We start from the raw sequence: 14,027 nt of genomic DNA on the forward strand, positions 1-14,027 counted from the left end.
GACAGCTTTTACCTGGTGAAAGTGCTGCAGAATGTTCTCAGCTTCAGAAAGAAAGGCTGAGAGGTCAGGTATTGACCTCGATGGATCAAATTCCATCCTGCATTTTCACCAATGTGACAAGAGTTCTGTTACCATGGGAGAGGCACTGCTTGGTCCAGAGGGCACATTTACAGGAATAAAATTAACATAGGGAAGAAAGAGTAATTATGCATAAAAAATAGCTGGAAAAAATGTTGCTTGAGCATCCTGGAAACAGATTTCAATAAGGCAATAAAAAACAAACCCCACAAGGTTCACACTGCTGGGAAATATGCTCATAGAATTTATTAAAAAGTACCTCTGTCACACCATTTGGGGCTTTACAACATGTGCTGTGTACAAATATTTCGTTAAAGGTAATTTTCTGTAGGTGTTACAACCATTTTCGTATCCCCACTAGGACTTTGAGATGACTTTGAACCCAACCCAACCTCTTGATCAGCACTATCAAGCCCAGCCCTGGAAAAACTTGTTTATTTTGCAACAAAATCTGCAGTCAGGGGACTGAATAGTGTTGTATTCACTCTGGGGCTCTGCTGTGCTGTGAAAGGTTAATTAATTGAAGCTGTGTTTAAGTCTTAAGCAGTTCCAAAGTCTGATTTACTAACAATGCATTTTCTGTTCTGCAGCAGAACCCAGCTTAGCAGTGCCTTTTCCTCATCCTGTTCCACTGATAAAGCTGCTCATGCCATGGCAGAGGTTGGGGCTGTCCTTGCCCATCCTGGTCCTTCTATCTCAGCTGGGTAGATGCCCACAAAGGCAGGGGATGCATCCCTGCAGTTCAGAGCATGAAGGCTGTGTCAGCTGCTCATGGAGTTTCTCCTGCCTCACAGCCAGTGGAGGGGTTTTGATTCCCATTTCCCCAATTCCTAGTCTTGCTTAGGGTGGGTTTGGTGGGGCTGGACTGGAAGGACAGAATGAATGTATCTGCACTGTCCATGAAACACTTAACTATGGCTCTCTACAAAAGGTTGCTTGGAACTTTTTCCTCCTGTTTCCACACACTTTCCCACTGCCTTGGAGGGCAGGACAACGTGCAGTGAGTGCAGCTGAGCCCAAGGACAGCACAGCTGTTCCATCCTGTGCTTCCAAGCCTCCCCTTTGTAGGAAACAGGGAGAACCCCCAGTGAGGAGGCAGGTGATGGCTGGGAGCCCAGAGGCACTGGGAGGAACATGCCAGCATTTCCTCAACAGTCCAAACTGCCCCTGAGCAGACAGATTTTGCACTAATTTTCCATGCATTCCCACAAGGAAAGAGTAAAGCAGTGTCTGGCTGGGTGCCAGCCTCCAGGGAAAGATGCACTGGGTCCTGCTGGTCCCTCAGGGCAGTGGCTGCTTATTCACCTGTGCCAAGAGAGCAGGAGGGCTCTGCAGAGGAGTGGGTGACATGATGCAGGCCACGAGGAGAACCCTTGCTTCAAGCCCAGTGAGAACATGGAGGATCAATGTTACCAGTCTTCTGTGGTTTCTTAATGAAATCAAAGTCATGAGGTGATGCAATAGGTCTTTATCCACTGTTTAGGATGCTAGTCAGGAATTCATGGGGATTGTGTTCAGGCAAATGTGGGGTTTACCAGGAAGTGAACCTTCACAAAGTTTTTGCAGCATTTTTCTGGTTCTGATCTTCAGCTGTGTCAGCAGAATGAGATCTATGAGCGGCAAGACCTGGGGTGTTTAACTGCTCATGTGCCATTCCTGAGGCTGTTGCCTCAGGAACAAATACCACTGAGGAGGGGAAAAACTGGGAAAGCAAACCTGGAGTTCCACATGCTCTTCCCTGTCCCACTGGGGCCATGGCAGATTCACCAGTTGGCTTTACAGCAACATTTTCAAAAGTATTCAGAAATCTAGGTGATAGATTTAAAACTACTGAATCGTGGAAGATTTAGTGTTTGATTTTTGGTAGCACTTGACAGAAACCCACCCAGTGAAACATAGAGGGAAATGAGATTTCAAATGCTTTGAGCCAAAGAATAAACTGGACATTTGCCTTAAAATATCACTGTCTCAGTAGTTCTAAAACCTTGCACAGGTATGTAAAGACCATAATTTTTCAATACCAGTAAAGGGCTTTTGACATCTTTACAAAGGCAAAGAAGAGAAGCATCACATTTTTTACTTTAAATCTATTTAGTCTAAAAATTACTATTCCCTGCTTTTCCTAACAGTTATTCTCTAGACTCCTTGGTGCCTTCACCTCTCCTAGCACTGCACCTGGCATCTGCTCAGCTGTGTTGTGTTTTTGAGCATCAGGAGTGGAAGCTTTTCAGCTTCCCTCTCAGAATCTCGCCTCATCAGCATGCTGCTCTTGGCAGACGGGCTTGTCTTCAGCTCCAAGACATGAATATTGATCAGTCATTTCCTTTTGTTACCTTGCATCCTGCCATCGATTTTAATTGTTCCCTACTGAAGAGGAAGCATTCAGTACACGTACAATTACCAAAGACAAGATTTTTGCTTTCCACACCTTTTGCCAGGCGTTGCCTGAGCTCAGCTCTCCAGAGCTGTGGATCTCTCTCCCTCTCAGCAAGCAGCAATCTGCACAAATCATGCAGCAGTCAATTTGTGTCTATTAAATAAATTTATGATTCTCTGTGACAGCTTTCCCTGCTGCATGATTTCACACTTCAGCAGTTTGTTTCTGAGGTGCCACGTGGGTTTTTTTCTTTTTTGAAGGGGTGGTGGTGATAATCCATTTTGTTTGCAGATACCTTCCTCGTGTCCTCCCAGATCCTCTTTCCTGCTGCTGTCCTTAAGGGACTTGTACAACTTCAAATGACTCCTAATGAGTCTCCTCTTGTGGCTCCTCGGCCCACAGGGGTGTTCCTGGGCTGTTCCCTGGAGTTTCCTGCTTCTGAAGTGGAACAGCTTCTCCAAGACAAAGCTGCAGCTTGGTCCTGTACCTCCCACCCCTATGGTGCAAAATACCAAAGCTGGGAACTGCTGTGATTCATGAATTCCTCTCCTTCTTCTTTCCAAAATACTTTCTGAGATTGCTCCCATCTTTTAAAAACATTCCTGCACTCTCAGAGGGCTTTCATTACAAATATTTTCTGAAGTCCCTGTGTGGAAGGACCTTGGTGCCCTCCCACTGTCTCTCTGATTCTAGGTTTCCCTTTAGATACACAAAAAGGATCCTATTTTTAGCAGCTAGCAGTCAATGGCACAGGAATTCATGAGTAGGGAGGAAAGGATGTGAACTATCCAAATATATATTTTTTTCAAATGAGATCTCTTTACATTCCTATCACCACAGTAATAAGCTATGAGTCACTGTTACACTGAACTATTAGACCATTATTGTAAACTCATGTCACTAGAATCTGCTAATGTGAACCATAAACCTTGCCTGCCCTCTGCTTTGCTGGGTTTGAGAAGATATTGGCCATTTATAAGGATAAGAACAGTATTCCCTCACAAATTTTATTCCCAGATGGCAAGAAATGAATGAAATCTTATTCAATCCTATCTTTCTCTTCCTAGAGTTTCTCTTCTCATTGCCTTGTAAGAGAACTCTTCTTACTTCACTGTAACATTACAAAAGAAGTTTTATTTGATTTCTTCAATGTTTGCCAGCTGTAAATTGGGTCCAAGCATTCCCAGCTGAGAGAATATCCATGCTGAACCACCTGGGAGCACCTCCAAAAGCTGCTCTCTGTGCTCAGTCCTGCCATGGCCAACCCTCTTGCTGTTGCAGCAGACAAATCCCATGTATCTTTGGGTATTTCAATCTCCTTCTGAGGGTCTGTCAGGGTTATGAGCAGACTGAGGTTTTTTCTAGAAGAGTTTTGTTGAATAATGAAATGTCAAAATGGTCTTAAATACACACAGTGTATTGAAGTCCTTGGCCACCCTTCATCAGCTGCAGAAGTCAGGCCAGATGTATCCACTTGTCCAGCAGGGTCTGGCTGCTTCCACCAGGCTTATTTTGCACTTTCAAGAACCAGGGAAAAAGCTCTGAAACACATTCTCATCCCTGTCCTGGTCAGCTGCTTAGAAAATGCTTTATGATGGAGATTTACCCTCCACAGAAGAGGCTGGTGGGAAAACCTTTCTGTCCTCAGAAGCTGTGACTTTCCCAGGGTGAAAAGAGGTACAGGCATGTGAAGTGTCTTTCATTTGCTTCTGTAAAGACAAAGAAGTATTAAGACAGCATTATTGTAAACCAGAGCAGAGCAAGGGCTGATTATTAAATGGTGGTTCAGGTATGTGCTAATCAAGATCTTTTTATAATTATTTCTCAAGCCCAGCATTGATTTTATATTAGATTGGAAGGAGGCAGCAAAGCTTTACATTGTTACAGAGAGGGTTAAATGGCTTTCAATTTATATACTAAAAAAATCATAAACTTAGAAGAAATTTATAAGGAAAAAAACCCAAACTTGTCTTGGAGATAAACTCTTTTCTTGTTTCCTAGAGCTTAAAATCTGGGGCTATTTTCAGTGAAGGAAGTTAGAGAGCAGCTCAGAGTTTCTGTTGAGAGGCAGTGTGCTGGGATGAGAAATGTGTTTGCAGAGTGAAAGCTGGTTTCAGTAAACACCCTGTGAGAACCAGAATTCACCTGTTAAAACTGGGCCTTCAGCTACTTGACTTCAAAGTGACCTCAGAGCTGAATTTAAAATGGCTCTGTGATGGGGTGGAGATACAGGGTAGCACACGGGATCACTTAGGAAAACCTGCTGGTGTGGTTTAGGCTGGAATTTAGCTTGTGGTTTGAAAACAACTATTATTAAAAGCTTGCTCCAGTTGGAGGGTTTGAAATCACTGCTCCTTCCTCCACTGCAAGATCTTCACATCATTGCTCCAAAGCAAAGCTGCCAGGAAAAACCCCTGGAGATCAAGTGCAGTGCCTGCCTTTGTTTGTTGGAGAGGAAACTGCCTTGTACTTAGTTAAGTAATCAGCTGCAGTTTGATAGAGTAAGGTCCCTTCAATAAACCTGGAAGTGTTTCCATGAAGAGAGAACAGCAGGCAAATTCTGCAGTGGAACAAGGTCAGGCATTCTGCTCGAGGACACGGGCTGCCCAGCTCTGAAGGCAATAAAACAGGCATTGATGGGCTTCCCTCAGCCCAGGCCTGTACCAGGCAGCTCCACAGGCACATCAAGGGCCATTGTTTGCACCAGCCCTGGGAGCCACTGCACTCACACGCAGAGGTTTATGGTGCCTTAAAGAGCCTTAAACCATAAACACAGCAACAAATGCCACGGCCCGAACACCACTGAACTGTGACAGAAAATGTCTCTGCGTGGCTGTGCTGGAAGAGCAGCACTGGCTTCAACTCTAACATGAAGAAAATTATATATCTGAGAGGCTACATGGCCAGAAAGATGAAATCTGCAGGGCCTCAATACACCAACTGGAGTTTAAATTAGTTTTCTGTGACCCCAAGTGTAAATGAAGTTGTGATGATGATCATAGAATCATAAAATAGTTTGGGTTGGAAGGGACCTTTAAAGGCCATGCTGTCCAACCCCTCTGCAGTGACCAGGGACACCTTCAACTAGACCAGGTTGCTCAGAGCCCCATCCAACCTGACCTTTAATATTGGCAGGAATGGGGCATCACCACCTCTCTGGGCTACCTGTGCCAGGGCCTCACCACCCTTATGATAAAAAACTTCTGATATCTCATCTAAACTGACAGTCCTTCAGTTTAAAGTCATTGCCCCTTGTCCTGCTGCAACAGGCCCTGCTAAAAAGTTTGTTCCCTTTTTCCTTACAGCAGAGGTGCTCCAGCATTTTTGTGGTCTCCTCTTTGTGGATTTTTGTGGATTCACTCCAACAGCTCCTCGCCCTTCCTGTGCTGGGACCCTGGAGCTGGATGCAGCTCTGCAGGGGGGGTCTCACCAGACTGGAGCAGAGGGGCAGAATCACCTCCCCTGACCTGCTGAAAAACCCATCAAGGACCCCTTCCAGGTACTAAAGGTAGCAATGTCTGTGTGCTGAGCATCAAAAACCAACATGGGTATTAAACATCATTTTTACAATGTTACACGGATGGAAAAACCAAGCTAAGGGCTGGACAGTGCCAGTAAGTTTCACTGAAACAATAAGTAATTGGCCCAGAAAGGCAGGAAACCATGTGGCTGCCGAGAAGGGGAGCATTTTGTGTGAGCATGCATTGTGTGCCCGGCGTGCCAAGGCTTTGGCAGTGGAACACCAGCCCCGGGATATCAGTGAAATGCAGGAGCCAGGAGATGGCCTCCATCCTGCTGCAGAATCGATGGAGGAGGAGCGCCCCGCCTGCCCTGACCCGTGGTGTTTTACTGGAAGTCAAAAAATGCAGGAAACCCAGCTCTGGAATTTTTTTCCTCAGGGATTTTTTTTTTTCTCAGACTGCAGCCTTCTCACCTGAAAGACATCTGAAGTTTTTCCACTTCTCAGTCTCCCCTAAAGCCCGGTCCAGAGCAGAGGTGGATACACCAGGAAGCTGCTTTTCCACTTCATATTTCCACTAAAATTTCTTGTTATTACAAAAGAGCACTTGATTCAGCAGCACCACTTCACAGCTCTTCTATAAATAGAGGCATTGCCTCTGCCCTGAGGAGCTCACAGCCTACACGAGACAGGCAAAATTCAGAAAATGAGGAAAATAAGATGGGCAGAAGTGATGAGAGAGGAGAAGGTGCTGCTTGGAGGCCTGAAGCTGGCTAAGGAATAAAAGCTTTGTGGAATCCAGCTCCATGTTTTCATCCTTCAGCAGACTCATCTTGGAACAAGCCACTAAATGAATGAGGGCAACAGCAACCCCTGACTTTTGAGAGACTCAAAATGCTGAGTTCATTAAAAAAAATTTAAAAAAAACCCAACGAAATTTATGAGACCTGGAGTCTATGACTGAATGAGAGATCTGGATTTAAAAATATGGAAATGCATTTTTGATGGCAGAGCTGGAAAACTAAAATGTAGCACTCATCTCTCTATGCTCACGTGGCCACTAGTGGTCTTGCCAGTGAACATTTTAAATTTTAATTTTGATCAAAGCCTGTGGTTATTCTTAAAGAACAAGGCACATTGTGGACCTAATCCTACCCCAGTGGTCTAAAGCAGTGAGAGTTTTAGCATTGCCTTCAGGGAGAGGATTTTCAGCCCAGAGTGAGAGAATCCAAAAGATGGCTCTGAATTTAAAAGCATGTGGTAAAATTAAGTGTATAAGCCCCTTTTTGTAGTTGGTGCCTGGCTCAGATCCATTTTTGACATGCTGTTAGCTATCAGAAATACGACACTGGCTACCCGGGTGCCTGCTCTGGGGTAAAACCTGTTTCTAATTGCTACATAAACTCCTTTTATAACATGGTTAAAAGATCACAGAGACGGTTCCGAGCAGTAATTAAGGCATATTTAGCAAATATTAAAAATGGCTCAGCAGGGAAATGTTTAACACAGACAAGCAGGAAAATAAACAGCTTTTCAGTTGGAGGTTCTGCCTTATGACAGAGCTGCGGAGTGCCTGAACAGCAGTGAGCGAGATGGGGCTGTGAGGCTTTTGTAGAAGACAAAAAAAAGAGTAAAGGAATGAGCTGCAGTCCTGCATTAGAGTGAAAGCACTGTGGTCAGAGCATGCCTTTGGCAGTGGCCCTCCACAGAGCCTGGTTCACCAGAGGCATCTCAGGAATTTGTCCTAATAAACTAAAAATACATGTAACTGGTGTTCTTTGACCCACAGAAGGGCCTGACATCAGGCCACAAGAACAGTGACCAGGAAAGGATGAAATCTGATACTCGGATTCCAAGTCGGTTCTCCTGATGGTTGCAGTCCTGCATTGCAATAGTGAGATGCTGCTTTATCTCTTTTCATGCTGAGGGAAAGAAATAACCCTCAAACTACAAACAATTTCAATGTATACATATTAGAGAGCAACATCAGCCTTCATGAGTGCATGTACTCAGTCTTGTATTCCTCACTCTTTTAAATATAAATTTATTTTCCTCGATGACCACAGGACTGCATCCAGATAAAAAAATCTCCGTGTGTGGAGCCTTAAACCGTAGGATGAGAATGCAGGACATCTCCATGACGGTGTTAACCGCAGCGTGGAGCAGAGAACTGCCCATCCTCGGGTGCTGCGAGCATACCAGGCCTCCTGCTCCCTCACACCCACACTATTTTTAAACACGGAATGCGCATCCCTGCAGCGCCCGGGCTGGGCCGGGCCCCGCTCCTGCCCGCAGGCTCCGGGCCCCCTCACGGCCGGAGCGCGGCCCGGCCCCCCGGGCACAGGGACCCGGGAAACGCCAGCACATGATTGACAGCCGCCCGACCAATAGGAGCAGCGGATCCGGCAGGGACAGCCAATCGTTGCCCTCACTGCTCTTAAACCGGCACCCGCTCCCGCCCTGTGCCTGAGGGCGGGGATGATGTTCGCAGCCGCCATCTTGTGTGTGGCATCCCCGCCCTTTCCTTAGGGGCTCCTCCTCCGTCCTTCGCTTTGGAGTCTTCCCTTACCGGCCCGTCCCCTGAGGCCGGTGGTGTTAACCGAGAGAGCCGTGGCGTAGTCGCCTTCTGGCGGCGGGCGGGGTGTCGCCACGCCACGCTCAAGATGGCGGCGGGCGGCGCCCCGCCGTGGCGGGCGGGGCGCACGCGGGTGACGTTAGCGCTCCGGGCATGGGCAGGTGCAGGAGGTGGCGGTGGCCGGAGTTGGGCCGGCGGTAGCGGCGGGAGAGGAGGAGGCGGAGGAGGAGGGGGCTCGGACTCGGCCGTGGTTCGGGACAGCCGGGACACCGCAGCGCCTCCTCTCCGCTCCCTCTGCCCTCGGGGACGCTCCCCCTCGCGGCGCGGAGGGCGGCGGGCGCGGCGCGGCCATGGCCGAGGAGCCCAGCGCGCTGCCCTGGTCCATCAACAAGGATGACTACGAGCTGCAGGAGGTCATCGGTGAGCGGCCACTGGGGTTTGGGGGGGTGCGGGGGCCCCCTCGGCTGTGGGGGTGCGAGTCCGCTGAGGGAAGGGGGGGTCGGATCCCTCTCAGCTGAGGGGGATCCTGTCACACAGCGCGCAGAGGAGCGCGGCTGTGTGGCTTCCCCCTCCCTCAGCCATGTGAGGCTGCGAGAGGGTTTGTTCCCCCGCACTGTGAAAGTCTGTGGGGACCCCTCAGCTTAGGGGGGGTCTGTCCCCCCTCTCTGAGGGCTGTGAGGCTCTGGGGTGCCCCTCAGCTGGAGGGGTCCCGTCGCACACGCGGACTGGGAGTGTGTGACCACCGCTCCCCCGCCTGCAGCCACGTATGTAGGAAGGATGTGAGAGGATCTGTCCCCCCGCCTTGCCGGGGACTCTGAGGCTCTGTGGGACCCCTCTGCTGAGGCTGCTGTCCCCCCTCATCTGTGTGCGGGGCCCACGGAAGGGGATGCGGGTCTGCCCCATCCCGGGAGAGGAGTGTGGTGGTCGCGGGGACTCTCCCCGGGCAGGGGCTCCTCCCTGGCTCTGCCCGCTCCTCTGGGTCTGCTCGTGTCGGGGTGGGTGGGACAGGACCCGCTCTGGGGGGCTTTGCTTCCCACCACGGTGTGGTCCGGGATGTGCAGGGCGTGAGGTGCTCAGGGAGTGAGCTCCAGAGCTTGCGTGGGCTCTCTCCTCCCGGGGCACCCCGGCTCATTTTGGGGCGATCTCAGCTCTCCGCAGTTTTGGAGCCCCGCACTCCTTTGGTCCCTGCACCGAGGGTTTGGTAGAGACGCCGAACGAGCCTTTTACCCTGGGATTTTTGCTGCTGCCGTGCGTTTTCATTCATTGTTCTCAGCTCGAGGCCCCAGTTCTTGCTCTCGCCATTAAATGATTTTTTTTTTCCTTCTTCACTCTCTCTTGGCGTTAAACTGCCCAGTTACCAAAGGCCTCCCGCTGTACTGATTTATTGGCTGTCTCGACCATTTTGTTGGGGTGTGTCTGAGGGATATATTGCTCTAGGGCGAGTGTGTGACACATCAGAGGTGGTGCCACAGGTGACTCTGAGGTCGGTGCCTCCCGTCTCGCCCTCCGGAGACTTGGAATGAAGCAGGAGAGTGGCAGGGCAGGCTCCCGGCCAAAGGGTTTTAGGAAGGAGGTTAATTCTTTGGGTAATCTTTGTGGAGTGCTTTTATTTGAAGTTTCTGGATGACGTAGCACTGTCATGCCCAGGCTTTCCATCTCTGCCTCGTGGGGAGGCTTGTTTTCTGTTGAGGGTTGGAGAGTTTGTGAAAATGCTGTTTTAAGAGATTAAATTCTTAGCATTGTTTAAAAGTAGGAAGGAGCTAAAGCTGTGGAGTGGGGGAAATCCTTCTGGAAATCCCTGTTGCTCTGTGGGATCAGGCTTTGTTCCTCTCCCTCTGCTCAGAGGCAGCAGCAGTGCTTTAGGAAGGAGACTCCCTGTAAAGACAGGGAAGATGTAATCCTACATCTTCCCTTTAAATCTCCTGTGGAAAATGTGCCCTGGGGCAGAGGATGTTCAGCCTCCCCGAGGAGCAGGAGATGCTGGTGTGGGGAGGAAGGGGGAGAACATGCCACCAATTTCCTGGGGAAAGAGAACTGAATTTCTCATAGGAAATACTTCCTTTTCTTTTGAGAGCCTGCAGAGGGGTGTTTTGTGGTGGCAAAAAGCAAGGATTTGGACCTGGGTGATCAAGGACAGGAGCAAATGCTTCTTTGTAGCTGGGGAGTGGGATGGGATGGGAACAAAAGGGAATGTAAATACACTTCTGCTCTTGGGAGAACTTGCTGCTGCATACACACATCCCACAGCCTCGGAGTACTGGGAGACACGCAGAGATGTGTTGTCTCATGTTAACTGACAGAACTCGGGGAGAAATCTGGAAAAAGTGTTGAATTTCTTCTGTATCTTTTCCCTGTCCCTCTGCAAACTGAGTTTCTGGATGTCGCCAGCTCACTGAAAGGTTGTGTTGGCATTTTGGCATGTGATGGAGTGTACACTGAGATGTGTATATTGCAAACATATGGTTTCTCTTTTTAACTTTCCTGTCCCCTGCCCCCCCTTTACTCCTTTCAAACACTGGTGTGTCTGCCAGCGGCCTGGATGGAGATGTGACGCAAGTTTCCTAGCACGTATATGATTTGTGGGACAAAATGTCACTGTGTTAACTGAGCTGGACTGCCTTGCCTCCTGCTTCATGTCTCCTGTAAACCTCAAGGGTTTTTTGGTTGATTTTTTTTTTTTTTAGCTCTCTTTATAACTGAAGAGCTGTACAGATTCTTCAGCACGGAACAAAGAGGCGCTCTGGTGTGGAAAGAGATGAACCTTGTACCGGTGCTTTTAAAGGATTTAACTTGTTTCCTGATGAAAAAAAAACAAACCATTAGTCTTAAAATTTCGTGTAAATTTTGAGATTACCAGCTCAGCTGTTTTTTTACATGGAATAATGGAAATCCATTTGTAGTCCAGTTCTTTAACTTAAACTATTCCAGTTCTTTAATTTGTTCTATTTTTGCCTGAAAATAGCCATATGTGGCTTTTATTGGACGTGGATGATTCCATACCACTCAAGTGCAGGAATAGAAAAAGCAAGTTTCCTACCTGCAAAGAGAACCTCTACTGTAAAACTGCTCCCCTGATCCTGGCTAATACTATATATAAATAAAAAAGGATTACTCAGCACTGGGGATGACTCATGCCATTATAAAGGTGTGGATTAATATCCGTGTTGATTATGCTTGGTTAGTGTTAATAACTGCTGAGTAGCCTCCTTAGGCTTAAATAACTTCTGGTACACTGGATCCAGGAACTTTGATAAGAAGAGAACCTGATTTCATTTTAAAAAAGGATAAAATGCAGGTGGGGTAGAGGAAGCAATTTAAAAAGCATTTCAGTGAAATGTACCCCCAGAGTAGCGAGAGCTCTGCAGGTGAATAGGGCCTTTGGAGATGCTGCAATTTTTATCTAAAGAGCAGAATATAGTCTGTGCTGTGGTTGTGAAGGTGGTTGGTCTTCTGAGCGTGGATTGCATATAAATTACTGCAGTCTTCTTTTTGAAGCCTGAAAAAATTCGACCTCATGCTGCTTGTGCTGATCAGATACTCACACATGCAGGTTCGCCTGCATCTCACAATTCCTCGTGGAAATGCTGGGAGCGGGAGTGAAGTTGGTTGGAACTGGGTCATTCTCCTTTTGCTACTTTTCTGGAAAGATTAGAGCCGTGCTGACTGTGGCTGTTTGATTTAGGAGCATCCCCTTTGCTGCAAACAGCCCATGCCAGAAACAGGAGATAAATTAGTGGTGGGAGTGCTCCCAGGCTCTGTTCTGTGCCCTCTCTCCCCTGACAGATTTCTTTGCAGCGATGAGGACAGCGCAGGCTGCATGAACAGATGTGGTGGGAGTTCCTTATCCCATCAGAAATCAAGGCTAAATTGAAAATTGAAGTCACCGTTTTAGGAATGATTAGTTTTTTAATGACTGTGGTTCAAGTAGCTTTGGCGTTGGGCTTTGCATGTGATCATGTTGATCTTTTGGGGCTGAAAATTAGATTTCTGTCTGTGCTCATCCCAGCCCTGTGTGGGAGAACTTTTTTTTGTGGGTAGAGAGGAACTTCTTAGAATTAAGGTATCTGCTCTCCCAAATTTTATCAAGATGTCCATGCTCATCTATCTGGTGCTTGTGTAGGAGTGTTGTGTTGAAAAAGAGCAGCCTGGAAGTGCTGGCCAGGAGCAATCAGGGTCTTTGGATGTAAAAATCAGGCTGGAATGGGAGGCTCTTGTCCAATGATAACTTTAGGGGTTGGGGTTTTTTTTTGGTTTTTTTTGGAGTGTGGTGTTCATTGCTAGCTGCGGTGCCTGTGTGCTGGCTGCAGCCAGTTTCACACGCCTGATATTTAAAACCCATTCAAGAAAAATGTTACACTGTACAAAATAGAACTGCCTGAGCTCTAAATGGAGTGTTTAGGATTCAGTCTTGGTGCCATATGTTTTGTTTTAGCATTTCCTCATGGATTCCTACTCCTCCCCCCCAGCTTTGCTGAGCAAAATTGATTCCTATACTGTATTCCCAGTACTCAGGCTGGTTAATTCATTTGAAGACTTTCTTTGTGTGCTCATTTTTTCCATATGAAGTTGGTGGAAAAGCCTTAGTTGTTTTATATTATGTTAAAAGTTACATTAAATTAACTTTGGGCAATTGTAGAGAAGTTAAAAAAATGAGTGGTCATCCATAGTACTTGGTCTGCTTGGGAATTGAAGTGGGAGGTGCTCAGTAGCAGTTTATCTGCTGCTTGGATGTAGACAAATATCTCTTGTGTGATCCTGAGTGCAACAGAATAGCCAAGCTATCCTGCATCCAGGCTACCTTTCCTCTGGATACTTGACACATCTCATTTCTTTAAGACCTTTGATACCATTGCCCTGCTAGAGTTAGAGCTGAACGAAGTCACTTTTCACCTCTGGGAAGTGAAAGCAAAAGGTGTTTGGTTGTACACGTGCCTTTTTTAGTGCTTCTGTTGTCTGTGTCCTGATAGGAAGGAGGATAAAATGCACAAGGCAGCAAAATGAGGGCTTAAAAAAGCATGCAGGGATGAAGGAGGCTGGATGGGAAAAATATGTGGCTGTTAGCCTTGCCTGCTGGCTGGAGGGGAGAGCAGAGACAGATCCTGCTGCTTTCAGATATTCCAGGGTATTAAGGAGAAAACAACATGCAGGGTGTTTCATGTGGAAGAGTTCACACTTTCCTGGGCTTGGTTTCTATGTAGCAGTTGCTGTTAGGTACCCGGACCGATTAATGTTTAACACTTCCATTTCTCAAGAATCCATTTAAATAGTTGCAGTTTAATGCAAATGTCTTGGCTGGTGCTGGGAGTGTGGCTGTGCTGCTGAGCACACCTGAGGGGTGTACATGCTGCCTGACAAATGCATGCCTAGGAGGCTTCTTGCTTCTGCAGCTGATGAAATCTTGAAGAGAATCAACTCTTCCCCAGAACTTCTGTCTATTTAAACTTGGCAGCATCTCTTTTCTTTCTGAGTGTTAGCAGCTTGCCCACTAAGCCAGAGTCTAGAGATGTAATCTTTTAATAAAAGATGGAGCTCTTTAA

General features: G+C 47.4%; 1 protein-coding gene across 1 annotated transcript in view; it reads left to right on the top strand.

Moving 5' to 3' along the window:
- The first annotated feature begins 8,644 nt into the window (after positions 1-8,644).
- Positions 8,645-14,027, top strand: part of OXSR1 (oxidative stress responsive kinase 1) — a 90,256-nt gene continuing 84,873 nt past the window's right edge. Inside the window, exon 1 of the mRNA XM_039726442.1 lies at positions 8,645-8,910. Within this exon, the coding sequence (XP_039582376.1) occupies positions 8,841-8,910 (70 nt within the window). The 5' untranslated portion in view covers positions 8,645-8,840. The remainder of the gene's footprint in view (positions 8,911-14,027) is intronic.

The sequence above is a fragment of the Passer montanus genome, unplaced genomic scaffold (assembly GCF_014805655.1).
Source record: "Passer montanus isolate IOZ18808 unplaced genomic scaffold, ASM1480565v1 scaffold59, whole genome shotgun sequence".
Taxonomy (NCBI): domain Eukaryota; kingdom Metazoa; phylum Chordata; class Aves; order Passeriformes; family Passeridae; genus Passer; species Passer montanus.